Source organism: Rhinatrema bivittatum, chromosome 5 (genome assembly GCF_901001135.1).
Source record: "Rhinatrema bivittatum chromosome 5, aRhiBiv1.1, whole genome shotgun sequence".
In the NCBI taxonomy this organism is placed as follows: domain Eukaryota; kingdom Metazoa; phylum Chordata; class Amphibia; order Gymnophiona; family Rhinatrematidae; genus Rhinatrema; species Rhinatrema bivittatum.
Window position 1 is genome coordinate 74,458,229 of NC_042619.1, and position 14,654 is coordinate 74,472,882.

Genomic DNA, 14,654 nt, shown 5'->3' on the forward strand with positions numbered 1-14,654 from the left:
GGGATGCGGCCATCCTGGGCTATAACCTAAGGAAGAACAGCAGAAAAGGGGGAAGAATAGTTCTTTATGTCAAAAATATCCAAGCAACTGAATTGCAAGGGACATGGGATAAAGAAGAAGCATTATGGACAGTCCAAAAAGAGAAGATGGTGCTTCCATTTTTACTGATGTGATCTACATGCCTCCAATCCAAAAGGATGAACTGGACAGAGACCTGATAGAGAACATCTAAAAGGTGGGAAAGAAGGAAGAAGAGTTACTCATTTGGAGCCTTCAGTCTTCCAGATGTGGATTGGAGCATCCCTTCTACGGAAGCTACAAAAAGTAGCGAGAGAGAGGGGGGATGCCCATCAAGGTGCTCTGCTAAAACAAATGGTAATGGAACCCACAAGGGAGGATGTGATCTCGATCTAATGCTCACTAATGGGGATAATGTCTCTGATGTTCGGGTAGGGGCTCATCTGAGCAGTAGTGATCATCAGATTGTATGGTTCAGTATCGCAAATAGGATATAGAGAATTCACACAAAGACCCGAGTTTTGAATTTCACAAATACAGACTTTGCCAAAATGGGAATGTACCTGGGGGTAGAACTGGAAGACTGGGAGAAAATGGGTGAGGTGGAACAACAATGGGCCAAATTAAAAGTCAACAAATCTGTATGTTAGGAAAATAAAGAAGAGTGAAAGGAAAAAGAAACCAATCTGGTTCTCTAAGGAGGTTGCTGAAAAAATAAAGGCAAAGGAAGTATAAAAGATCCCAAGAAAAAAGGAACACAAGGAAGACTATCTTTTAAAACTGAGGGAGATGAAAAAAGAAATCAGGGAAGCAAAAAGTCAAGTGGAAGAAAGGCTTGCCAAAGAGGTAAAGAGAAGAGACAAAACATTTTTCAGATATATCACAGAAAGAAGGGATGCCCGTAGTGGTATATTAAAATTGAAAGGTGACAAGATCATTGTGTGGAGAGAGATGAAAAAATATTACACACATACTTCAGTTCGGTGTTCACTAAAGACGACTCTGGAGAAGGACCGTTGCTGGTTGACAAGACCATAGATAGAGATGGGTAGATGAAATTCTGTTTACAGAAGATAATGTATGGGAAGAGCTAGGAAAACTGAAGGTGGATAAGGCCATGGGGCTGGATGAGGTTCCTCCCAGGATACTGAGGGAGTTCAGAGATATGCTTGTGGGTGCGTTGCATGACCTGTTCAATAGATCCCTGGAGTGGTGCCGAGTGATTGGGGAAGAGCGGAGGTGGTCCTGCTTCACAAGAGTGGTAGCAGAGAGGAGGCTGGTTAGCCTCACTTCGGTGGTGGGAAAATTAATGGATACTCTACTGAAGGAAAGGATAATTCACTATCTACAGTCAGGAGGATTGCTGGACCCGAGGCACAATGGGGAATGTCCTGTCAGACAAATATGATTGATTGAATTTTTTTTTATTACATGACTAAAGAATTGGATCAAGGAAGAGCACTCAATGTGATCTACTTGGATTTCAGCAAAGCTTTTGATACAGTCCTGCATTGGAGGCTTGTGAATAAAATGAGAAGCTTGGGAGTGAGCGCCAAGGTGGTGGCATGGATTACAAACTGGTTGAAGAATAAAAGACAGTGTGTGATGGTAAATGGGAACCTACTTTGAAGAGAGAATAGTGGTAAGCAGAGTGCCACAAGGATCGGTGTTCAATATTTTTGTGAGCGACATTGTGGAAGGGATAGAAGGTAAAATTTGGCTATTTGCAGATGATACTAAGATCTGCAACAGCGTGAACCCGCCGGAAGAAGTAGAGAGAATGAGAAGTGATTTAAGGAAGCTTGAACAGTGGTTGAAGATATGGCAGCTGGGATTCAATGCCAAGAAGTGCAGAGTCATGCATCTGGGGTGCGATAATCCAAAAGAGGTGTATGTGATGGGGGATGAAAGGCTGTTGTGCATGGAGCAAGAGAGGGACCTTGGGGTGATCTGAGGACAGCGAAGCAATGTGACAAGGCAGTAGTTAAAACCAGAAGAATGCTGGGCTGCATAGAGAGAGGAATAACCAGTAAGAAAAAGGTGATAATCTCCTTGTACAGGTCCTTGGTGAGGCCTCACCTTGAGTACTGTGTTCAGTGCTGGAGACTGTATTTCTAAAGGGATGGAGGCGGTCCAGAGATGGGCGACCAAAATGGTGGGAGGTCTCCATCAAATGACTTATGAGGAGAGGTTGAAGGACCTAAATATGTATACCCTGGAGGAAAGGAGGTGCAGGCGCGAGATATGATACTGATCTTCAGATACTTGAAAGGTTTTAATGATGCACAATCGACAAACAGTTTCCATTGGAAAGAAATCAGTAGAACTAAGGGTCACGAAATGAAACTCCAGGGAGGATGACTCAGAAGCAATGTCAGGAAATATTTTTTTACGAAAAGGTTACTTGTCACCTGGTTCGGCCATTTTGGAAACAGGAAACTGGGCTTGATGGACCCTTGGTCAGACCCAGTATGGGCAAGCCTTATGTTCTTATGTTCCTACTGCCACTCCCATTGTTGCTAATGAGGTGTATTCACTAATAATGCATGGTAGTGTGGTAGCTCACTTTAGTGAGTCAGCCTATTAGGTGTACTCTGAAGAGATTGCCAAAGTCGTATGTAATCAAAGGCAGATTTGTTGATGATTCTTGCAGATAATACTTAGATTCAGAAGTTAAGGGACAAAGATGTAATGATTTTTAATAGCCTGTGTTGGCTTTGTCAAATTTCATTTCCATAGTTTCAACACCTAGCTGTTTGGCTACCAATAAGATTGAAAATATTCCCAACTCTGGTCACGCAATGCAAAGAGGATCTTCTTCATCCCAGTATTTAATCCTTTGCTCTGACAGCATGGATGTTGAAAACCAACTGGTTTCTTCTATGCATTTGGCTGTTGAAGTAAGGTAGATTCTTCTAACATCCAGATAACACTGCGCCAGAAGATCTTATAACTTTAAATTGAAGAGATTCTGTATTTCATGTTCACAACTGAATCAGACTTCTTTAAGGTTTTTTGTTTCTCTTTTAATATAATGCCTTCTAAATATCTCTGAATCCAGTTTGAAAGCTAACTCAGTCACAGAACATCTTAGTGCTATAGAAGCCTGGCATCATAAATTCAGGAGGAATTTATTTATTTATTTATTTTTATATACTGTCATTCGGTTCAGCCATCATAACAGTTTACAAAGTCAAACAAAAACAGATAAATTATACATAGTTACAAAAAAGTAACAGTGGGGGGGGGGGGGAATGGAAGGAAGGGGAAGATGGTGGAGTGAAAAAGGGAGGAAAAGGGAAGTAACAGTAATAGTATTAATTTATCATAAAGGAGGGATTCTATCATTACTTCTTATACGTTCCGAATTGTAATGAATATGGTTGATGCTAGTTGTAGATACTTTTTCTTTTGTGCCTGGGTTTGGTTGGTTGAGTTGATTGTAGATGGATTGTTGATATAGATGATCATTAATGTAGACTGTATGAAAAAGGAAAGTTTTTAGATCTTTCTTGAACTTTTTGATATTGGTTTGAGTTCTCAAATAAAGTGGTAGAGAGTTCCATTTTTTTGGACAAACAATGGAGAAAGCTCTATTTCTAGTGGATGATAGTCGAGCATCTTTGATGGGAGGAATATTTAGACAAGAAGTGTTAGATCGAAGATTTTTTTTGGTAATTTGTGGAGTGACTTTTAAACCAGTATGTTTATGGTGATCAGCATTCACTAATTTGTGAATGATGGTCAGGATCTTATAATCAATTCGAGATTTAATAGGAAGCCATTGAAGCGACACTAGTATTGGGGTGATGTGATCATATTTTTTTGTTCCAGCTAAAATTCTAGTGGCTGCATTCTGAAGAATCTGCAGAGGTTTGATGCTAATGAATGGAAGACCAATCAGAAGGGAATTACAATAGTCTATTGTTGAGAAAATTAAGAGTTGTAAGACAGTTCTGAAATCCAATGAATTTAGGAAAGGTTTTAAACGTCTGAGAACTAGGAGCTTGTGATATCCTTCTTTGATTTTAGTAGTTATGTGCATATTGTAGGAAAGGTTTTTATCCATAACTCCAAGGTTTCTGGTGTGATTGACAGGGGATATAAAATTGATTTGATTGTTAGCAATGAATTCATATGTCCCAGCAGCCTACAGTTGCCTGGAAAAACTTAAATCTTCTTGATCCTCTAAGCAATCCCCCCTACATCTCGGGATTTAAATATAGCTCTTGCCCAGCTTATGAAAATTTGAATTTCTTGCAACAGCAGAATTAAAATTACTTTTTTGGAAAATTTTGTTTTTAATAGCTGTAACTTCTGGCTGCAGAGTAAATGAATTGCAAGCAATAGTCACTTTACTCTTTATATTAACATTTACAACAGAGTAGTATTGAAAACTCATCCTAAGTTTCATTTAGAAGTGGTCTCAGTTTCCTTTAAATTGATCCATTGTGTTGCCTCTGTTTTGCCTAAAACTTCATGCCAATAAGGGCAAACAGGCTCTTCACACTTTGGAGAGATGAAGAGCTTTATTATTTTGTTTGGAGAGAAGAGAATCTTTCATAACATCTTCAGTTCATCTCCTTTCAGTTCAATCAAACAGAAATGTTCAGTTAGAAAAAGAGCTGTCCACATGGATTTCAGATTACATTTCTTATTGGTATGCTTCCTCAGGACAATAACTTCAAAATAAAGCGAAAGCCCATCAAGTCAGAACAGCTTCTTTAGCTTCTCTGTACATGAGAACTGCAAGGCTGCCACTTGCTCTGCTATCTATATCTTGATTGATAGATTAGAAGAGTAAGCATCTGGATGTAAGAATAAGAATGGTAGGATGGCAGGGTTGCATCTGTATTTTAGGTATTTATTTTATTTTGATGTTTTGTTTTAATTTGTTTTATTTTAAATTTTTGATCATGTACATTGCTTTGATTTTTATTGTAAAAACTGGAAAGCAATTAATGTTTTACAAATAAATAAACATCTTCAGAATTTATTGGTGCTTAGAGAATGCTTCACGACAAGACAGTAATTCTGACCAAGCAATTCTCAAAAGTTTATTTAATTAATTCCTTCCACTTTTCTTTAGCCTCTTCTGTGACACAGGTTGCATGGTTTATACTGTAATGAGAAAATAAATACTTACATGTAGTTCTCAAATTTGTGAGTCCTCAGTTGTGTGGCTGGTTATTGTTCTGCTTGTCCACAGAGAACACAGAGTTGCTTACCTGTAGCAGGTATTCTTTCTAACAGCTGGACAAATCGGCCATTCTATTCTGCCAACCTCCCCTTAGCACTGAAGGTGAGTTTAGAACAAGAATGAGAAAATTCACACACTGGCAGCTCCAAAGGATCACCACCTTGATGTTTCTGAGCTCAGAGAGCTTTTCTCTCTCTGCACTTTTAGATGACATCACTCACTTGCATGGCTGATTTATCCTGATCCCTACAGTGATCATTTGTTCCAGATAAGCAAGCTTCCTTAAACCTTTCTGTTATATAACACTATTCTGATGGAATTAAGTTTCCATTGACATCGACCAGACTTTAAACCCCACCCCTTATGATTATCAGACATCATCTGTTCTCCCTATCACCATACCTTTCTGACTGCTGCTTAAACTTCTGCTGTGATTTGTCAGTTTATTTTTGTAATCTTTCGGTCTATCCTCTGTCAGATGTAAATCATCTTGTCAGACGTGCTATGTAATTAATCTCTTTTGCACTGTTTAATCTGTGACCATTGTGTACTTAGTTTCTCTTATATAGATTTATATATATTCATATATTTCTCCCTCAACAGTTATGTTCTCTCTGCATACTATTGAGCCGATACAGTAAAAATCGTGGGAGAGCGGGCGAGCGCCCAGGCCACTCTCCTGTGTGCGCAATTCAGTAAGTTAATTTATTTAAATTAGGGCCCGCAGTAAAAAGAGGTAGCTGTAAGCGAGTTTGACAGCCGACGCTCAATTTTTCTGGCGTCGGTTCTCAAACCTGCTGACAGCCACGGGTTTGGAAACTGGATGCCAGCAAAATTGAGCATCCAGTTTTCAAGCCGCGGGCCCATTTTAAATTTTTATTTTTTTTTTATTTTTAACTTTTTTTTTAATTTTTAACTTTTTTTTTTTTTTTTTTTAAACTTTTGGGACCTTCGACTTAATATCACCATGATATTAAGTCTGAGGGTGCACAGAAAAGCAGTTTTTACTGCTTTTCTGTGCACTTCCATAGGCGCCGGCAGAAATTAACGCCTACCTTTGGGTAGGTGCTAATTTCTTAAAGTAAAATGTGCGGCTTGGCTGCACATTTTACTTACTGTATCGCGCAGGAATGACTATTAGGGCCATCAACATGCATTTGCATGTTGCGGGCGCTATTAGTCTCGGGGGGGGGGGTTGGACGCGCGTTTTCGACGCGCTATTACCCTTTACTGAATAAGGGATAAAGCTAGTGCGTCAAACGCGCATCCAAATGCCGATTAACTGTATCGGCCTGTATGTTATGTACCTTTCCCTTACCATACCATGTAACTTGCAAATTGTAGCTTGTACTTGCTCACAAATATGACCAATGTGTACATAGTTTCTCGTATTTATATTCATATATACTTATATATTTTTCCCTCAACAGTTATGTACTCTCTGCATACTATGTTATATACCTTTCCCTTACTATACCATGTAACCAAATTGTTCCATGTAACTTCTATATCTTTGTTATATGTTAATTGTAAACCGATATGATGTGCAAACGGTTATCAGTATATAAAAACCTTTAAATAAATAAATAAATTATTTGGATTCATTGTTCTTGCAGTTGGATATTATCTATCTTCTTGTTTACTGAGTTTGAAGAATTATTTATTGATATTCTGTACAATATGAAAATGATTAAATATATTAACTGCAATCATTTTGTGTCTTTAGGTGCATATGCCTATGATTCAGTAAAATGGCAAAAGATTTTGCAAGCCTTATATGAAATTCTAGTGAATGAGATAAATCAAATTGGTAGCAGAGGAAAATATTCTTCGGGTTCACGTCACATTGCTGTGAAAGAAAACTTGGTTGAATTAACATCTGATATTTGTCACCAGGTAAAAACTACTACTGTTCATGTAGGTTATTATGTTTAAAGCAGTGCTAGTAGAAATATGTTTTGGACGAATGCATTGCCTGGACTGAGAAGTCAGAATATAAAAGCAGGATCTTAATATAGTTGTTTTATGCATAACTGATCTATTTAATCAATTTTCTAGCACTGCTGCATTGGGAAACTAAAAGCATTAAGAAGCCTGAAACTTGAATTATTTGAACTGTAATTGGTTTGTCATCTATAATTTTGTAAGGAGTTTCTGGTATCCTGAATTTTCTTGTTTCTCCTTGCAATGTATTTCAGTAGAATTAAGGTCCTATTTGAATAAGAAGTCATATGCAGCAAAAATTAATTCTGTACACACAACTACAAAACCTCTATCTCTAATCCATGTATTGATTTGTAGGCAGAGGTTATTGGTTTGATCATGGAGTGCAATACTGCAAACTCTGTAAATCAGGGTAAGTTTGATAGTTTCCCAGGAGAATTAGTGTCTTGATAAGTTTTACCCTGATTTCTGGAGTTCATAGTATTGTGTTCTGTGATTATGATCCAATAAATCATGCTGCAAACAATATCAGATTAGAGATCGGGTCCATTTGATAGCAATCATTTTGCCTTTTTTCTAACTAAAACACAGGAAAGTACAGGGTTCATGTCGTCCCCTCATGGAACAGTTAGATTTCTGATTTACATACTTTATATGATTTGAACATGTTTACATTTGTTTTCAGGTTTAGAAAATATATTTTTTCAAGTGCAAAGAGATGCCAATTTATGTTACCTAAGCTTCCAGCTTGCATGGAACTCTGTGTTAATTGTAAACTGCATTATTATAGAAAACTCTAGGATTCTTAGAAGACATTGTATAAGTTTAAAACCATCAGGCAATGCTCCTGAAATTAAACCTTGGCTTTAAAAAAGTTTTTCAAAAGCACCCCTTTTATTAAAATTATATTTTTGACTCAGTAGTTTTTTCTTGCTCCTTTAGGTTTCCAAAGTGCCATGAGTCTTCATTCTTAATTATCTGGGATAACAAAGAAACCCAGTGTGCCCATTTGTATTTGTCTTCTGTGCTGTCACAGGTCTTAGTCGATCTATTGACCCTCCCTCTGCCACTAAAGTCCCTTTCAGTCTATTCCATGCTTGATTGAAATTGGTCTCTTTTTTTGGTTCCTATAATCTCTGCTGAAAGTCTGTTCTAGATGTCCACAACTCCCCCAAATCAAATATTTTCTCACTTTTTTTTTTTTGTGCTTCTGCCTTTCAGCATCATATGATGACTCCTTGTCCTTAAGCATTTCATTCTATTGAAAATGCTGCTTTCTGGTATGTTAATGAAGCCTGCTAGATATTTGAATTTAGAGAGTATATCTTTAGTTCTTCAGTCTCTCTGTATATATGGCTTATAATGCAGGCAATTTACCGTTTTGGTGGCCTTCCCTTGAATTGTCTCTACCTTGTCAGTTACTTGGGGGGAATTCTGCGCACAAAAACTTAAAATTCTGCATACATTATATTGGTCAGAATAACACAATATACATGACAGTCTTTAAGTAAGTAATTAATTTAAAATGTAATACAGAAAAAAGTTATTACTTAAAGATGCAGAATTTTAAATATATTTTCAGCAGAATTTCCCTAGAAGTTCACTGTAAAAGTGTCCTTTCCACACTTTCTCCCTACTCCCCTGGCCACTTCGCCCTCTCAGGCCCCAACTCCTCCACCTGCCAGTATCTCTCCCCTCCCCCTCTAGGCTCAACCCCTTCCACTATATCTCCACTCCCAGAGTTTGACCCCTCTTTAGGTACTGGCCCTCATACAGGCTCCCTCCGTCCCTCTCTCTCTCACCCACAAGCTCCCTCTCTCTAGTGCACACACACATCCCCTCATACAAGGTCCCTCTTTCTCTTGCAAACACATCCACACAGGCTCCCTTTCTCTCTTACGCATACATTTTCACACAGGCTTCACATGTCTCTCGCACCCCCCTTCACACAGGCTCCCCCTCTCACAAACAAGCACCCTCACATACACACAATCCCTTTTTCACAATCTCTCACACACATACATTCTCCTCACATGGGGTAGATTTTAAAACATGCTCTCTCATCCATGTGCTCGCGGTTCCTGGTGCTCGCACATGGACGCGCCGATTTTATAACATGCATGCATTGCCGCATGCATGTTATAAAATACAATATCCACACACACATGCGCATCTGATTTTATATCTGCGTGTGCATGTGCGGGCGGGTCATGATTTGCGTGCGCAAGAGGGGGTGATTTTCTTAAAACAAAACCGCGTGGCGGTGCAATCGGTCCATTTCCCGCTCCCTCCCAGTCCGCTCCAATTAAGGAGCAGACTGGGAGGGAACTTCCCTATCCCCCTACCTACCCTTCCTCCCTTTTCCCCCTCCCTAACTAACTTATTTTTTTTTTGTTTGTGTTTGAATTTACTCGCTCTCCTGAGCTGTAGTAAGTTCCACATGCCAGCCAGCTGCCAGTGCGCGCTTACCCGGGACAGGGCCTAATGGCCGCTATCCCGGTCACCCCCCGCCCAGACCCGCCCTGGCCTGCCCTTTTTAGACCCTGGCACTTCCGTGCACGCTGTTTCGAAAATACGCTCAGTGTGCGCATGCCCAGCCATGCGCATATCTCACTCAACCAATTTCTAACCCAGTCAGTCACTCTAGGGCCCATATCAAGGTGGCTCAATTCATTTATAAGTCTTCTCTGTGGAACCATGTCGAAGGCCTTACTGAAATCCACATATATTACATCTAGTGTTCTCCCGGCCCCAACACCTTATCTACTTTAAGTTTAGTTAGCTCCTCATGGCCACACTTTTTTCTGAAAAATGATTGAGGTTTACCTCACTTCCAATCTTATTTGTGACTGTTTTATGTGGTTCTATTCCTGGCCTTTCCACAAGTACAAAAATTAGTATGTAATTAATATCAATACCCCCAACAATTCATCCAGTAGAGGTAAATGCTCTAGGAATTTGTCGGGGATCACATATTTCTTACTGTATGATCTTTAAATGGTCTCATAAATTCTGAAGCAACTAATCTTGAGGGTCTCATTCTGAAAAGTGCAATAAAATAAACTGACCAATGGACTGATGGAGTAGTATCTAAGTGAACCTGGCTTTCCAACCATTCTTGGACAAAGAATAGAGTATGATCTGCAATTTTGTGTAAAATTCTTAACTGACTATCCATGAAAACATTCCTTAACCAGTGCTGCACTAGGCATCTAGCCTGGTCCACCTTAAAAGCTAGAGAAATAGGTAGCTCTGTGGGTTAGTCCCTGTAGAGCATTAATTAAGAGTTTGGGCCCAGCTGGGAACAGACAGGCCCCAGGTCTTCAGGAGGAGGCAGCTCCTGCCAGAATATGAAGATTGAAGTTAAATGCAGAGAAGTGAATACTGAAAGTAAAGATAAATGCTGAGTGTGAATCTGGCTGAAGGTAAGCCATTAATGTTGGTTAATATGCTTGTGGAAAATAGTTTTGTAAAAAGAGTCGGAGTCCAGCTTGTATCTGCCTCTGGGAAATTACAGACTGATTGTTCTGTCTCACATATGTTTGTTAGAAGTGTGATTTCTGTGCTAAGCAAAATACAGCAATAGACCCATGCCTCAGAACAGAGAATGAAGTATTGTTGAAAGTGTTTGCAAAAGGAGATTTTTTTTTCTGGGAAAAACTTGGTTTGTTCCATAGCCTGGCATAGAGCAGAAACTTGTGCTGAGAAGTTCTGATATAGACACCAGCACAAACCAAGAATTCATAGTAAAGGAAAAAAAATAAGAGAAATTTTAGAAACCTGTTTATTCCTGCACAGAGCAAAAAGCCTGTGATAATGGACTGTACCTAAACATTGTGTAGTGCATAGGAGCATGTAATCAAGAACATTTTTCTAAAGGGGCCTTGCTGCAAAAACAACCTTGAGAGTTTAAAAATAACAGGTCAAATCGAATAGCTTTGCTTGGGGGGGGGGGGGGGGGTGGAGAAATTGAGTCAGAGCTGAATAAACAAGATTTTATTTCTTTTTTGCAAGAAAATTAAAAGAAAGAAGTGAACAGTTTGTCTTTCTGAGCAAGTATTTTGTCCTTTTTCTTCCCCGAAAGAAAAATAGAGAAAGCTGCAGGGTGTGGTCCCTAAAGAGCAACTAGCCTTACAACAGAGCACAAATGAGCTAGTATGGAAGCTTTGCTTCAAACCCTTTTGGAGGCAGCTGGGAATTTCTCTACAGTCCTCGGGAGCCAAGCAGTAGCTGCTTCAAGAAAATTTGAAAAAGCAACAAGCTTCCTGACTACAATGTATGTAAAAATCAAAAAAAGAGTATACAAGTTTCCACTAATCATTCAGATGTAGGAAAAATGGAAACATGAAAAATATCCAATATATTAGTATCTCCGCTCTCTCCAGTGATACTTATAGAAATGTTTTTTTAAATATCTTATCAATTTTTTGTATTTTTATTTTTAATTAATTTTTATAAACAGCTATCCAGCTTTTATATCAATCAAATGCATGTAAACTTGAATTGTATTGAATTAATATTGAAGCCGCATCAGCAAGTCAGACTGAGTATCAAACCTGCCAGTAAGGTCTCATGGACTGATCAATCATCTGCGGTTTCAAAGTCATATGATATTTTTACAGTCCATATTTTTTTAGCAAATACTCAATACTTGAAGGCTTCTTCACTGATAACTTGAAAATATTTCAGCTTACTCATCGTTCATCCTCGGCTTTACCGCTAGAAGCTTGAAAGTGTGGGCTCAACTGTTGTCATCATATATCAATTACATATAAACTTTACCGCTGGTAGCTTGAAAATGTAGGCTCTAGACTTTACTGCTGGTAGCTTAAAAGTGTAGGCTCGATAACGGTCGGTGTTTCGCATGAAAATGCTTCTTCAGGAGCTCTATTTATATTATATGCGGCAAATTTCTAAACATTTTAAATGCCTGCTGATTTCCAGAACGGCTTCTGAAAATAAATAACATTAAAAAAAACCTATTTCAACAAATTTCAAATATCAAAAAAACAATTGAACTTATCTTAGTGGCAGTAGTACCGTCAATTTATCCCGGACATCACGTCTCTTCAAACTTCACTTCTGGAACAGAGACCATACTGAAATTTTGAACGCATTTAAATACTGTCTGAAAACTGACGTCACTGCACGTAAAAAAAACGTGGTGGCATCACAGGAGGAAAACCCGCCAAAAAACCTCTCAAAAACTATTGGTAAGAACTTAAAAAAAAAAAAAAAGGGGGGGGGGGGAGAAATCAATTTGCCTTTAAATGTCTCCTTGTATTTATAGAAATACTTGCAATTCTAATGCGGTGTTTAACCCAAAAGGATGAATATTATTCCGAGTGTGTATCCAACGCTGTTCAGCTTGCAGTAATCTTGTATTCAAATCCCCCACCTCGCCAATGGGGTAGCAATTGTTCTAAGACACACACTTTTAAATCATCAAATTTATGTTGACACTCGATACAATGGGTTACCAAAGTGGTAAAGTCTAAAGCCAACAGTTTCAAGCTACCAGCGGTAAAGTTTATATGTAATTGATATATGCCAACAATAATAGAGCCCACACTTTCAAGCTACACTTTTAAGCTACTAGCGGTAAAGCCGCGGATGATTGATGAGTAAGCTGAAATATTTTCAAGTTATCAGTGAAGAAGTCTTCAAGTATTGAGTATTTGCTAAAAAAAAATATGGACTGCAAAAATATCATATGACTTTGAAACCGCAGATGATTGATCAGTCCAGGAGACTTTATTGGCAGATTTGATACTCCGTCTGACTTGCTGATGTGGCTTCAATATTAATTCAATACAATTAAAGTTTACATGCATTTGATTGATATAAAGCTGGATAGCTGTTTATAAAAATTAATTAAAAATACAAAAAATTGATAAGATATTTAAAAAAAAACATTTCTATAAGTATCACTGGAGTGAGTGGTAATATTAATATATTGGATATTTTTCATGTTTCCTTTTTTCCTACAATACAATGTATGGAAGTCATGCCAGATACTGGAATCTGGGGTACCCCTCTGATTCAGTGACATCAGAAGCAAGTCCAGGTGAGGACTCAGGGTATTCTGAAGCAGAGGGATGTAAAGATGCACACTTCTGAGAAGGGCTTCCACAGGGACATTGATTTAGCCGCAAGTGAGGGCCAAACCCAAGCTCTGACAGGATCAAGTGAGGAAGAAAATATGCAACCAGAGCATACAGAAGTTCCAGAGAAGAAGCAGACACAGAACTCAGATCAACAGGCACTCAACCAAGGGAGAGCAGTGGCAGTCCCCAACTACAGCTAATAGAGGGACAATCTACAGAGTTTGAAGAGGTCTCAATAGGCAGAGAGTCAGAGGCGCCAGTGAATGCACCACTGGAGCATACAGCAGAAGTAAACCCAGATTTGCAAGAACAGTCACAAATGGTTGCAAGAAAGGCGTGTGGGAGCCAGGGGAATGAACCTCAGGCCAGCCCTGAAGAGGCACAACCTCAAAGCAAGGAGGTACAAACAACCAAACTTGGTATGGGCCCTACCAATCCAGATTGAGATTTGGAACAGACACTGGGCTTTCTCCTCCCTCGCTAGCCAGACTAGCCCTGGTCACCAGGAAAAAGAGCTTCAAGGTGCAAATAAAACAGGAGGAGAAACATTGGCAGTTGCCGAGAGACCTGATAGAAGCACAGAGAATCTTTAAGAGGATATGATAGGCTGAGAAAGAGATGGAAAAAATTGTTGGTAATGAAGCAGATGGAAAAGAGAAATTCTCATTGCAGGGAAGAACCGCAGCCTGCTAAAGAGCATAATAAAGAATAGAAATGCATGCGCTGGAAGTCCTGAGGAAGATCAGAGAGTTTTCCAAGGAAATCGGCAATACCCTAAAGGATATTGGGGAGTCCTGGAAAATAGGGTTCCAGAAAGAATATGCCTCGAGAATGAGGATTGGAACTTATAGCTCCTAATGGACTTACGTAACACAGTATTAATTAGACAGGCTATTATTAAGTTTAATAACAGGGAAAAGTAGGCTGCTTAAGTATCCTGATGTATGTTAAGTTATGGGAGAATGCTGGGCAAAAGGCATAGTGGCCAGTTTGACAGTTGGGGCATGTTTAAGGGTAACTCTAGTGAAAGTGGGGAATATGATACTGTTACCCTTAACCCAGGATTAATTGACAAGGTCTCTGGGGAATGTTATAGAAAACCTGTAAAATTGAAAGGACCTGTAGATGCAGTGGGGCTTGCTTCAACCCAACCCATTGACGTGTGGGAAGAGTTAACCCAAATTCAGGCTGGGGTAGTGTACTGGGGAGAGAAGTCACTTCTCTGGATGTTATCAGGGGGAGATAAAGATTTTCGACCCAAGAGGTCCAAGTTGAGGGGAGGGGATGTGAAGAAGTGTCCCTGAATACTCTCCTTAACCAGTGCTGTACCAGTCATCTAGCCTGGTCCATTTTAAAAACAAAAGAAACAGAGCCAAGATGGCTGA

At 39.1% G+C, this 14,654-nt stretch overlaps 1 protein-coding gene across 1 annotated transcript in view; it reads left to right on the forward strand.

Annotated features, from left to right (window-relative positions):
* The window catches only part of ATM (ATM serine/threonine kinase), a 586,955-nt gene that overhangs the window by 75,115 nt on the left and 497,186 nt on the right, over positions 1 to 14,654 (forward strand). Inside the window, exon 8 of the mRNA XM_029602465.1 lies at positions 6,945 to 7,114. Within this exon, the coding sequence (XP_029458325.1) occupies positions 6,945 to 7,114 (170 nt within the window). The remainder of the gene's footprint in view (positions 1 to 6,944; positions 7,115 to 14,654) is intronic.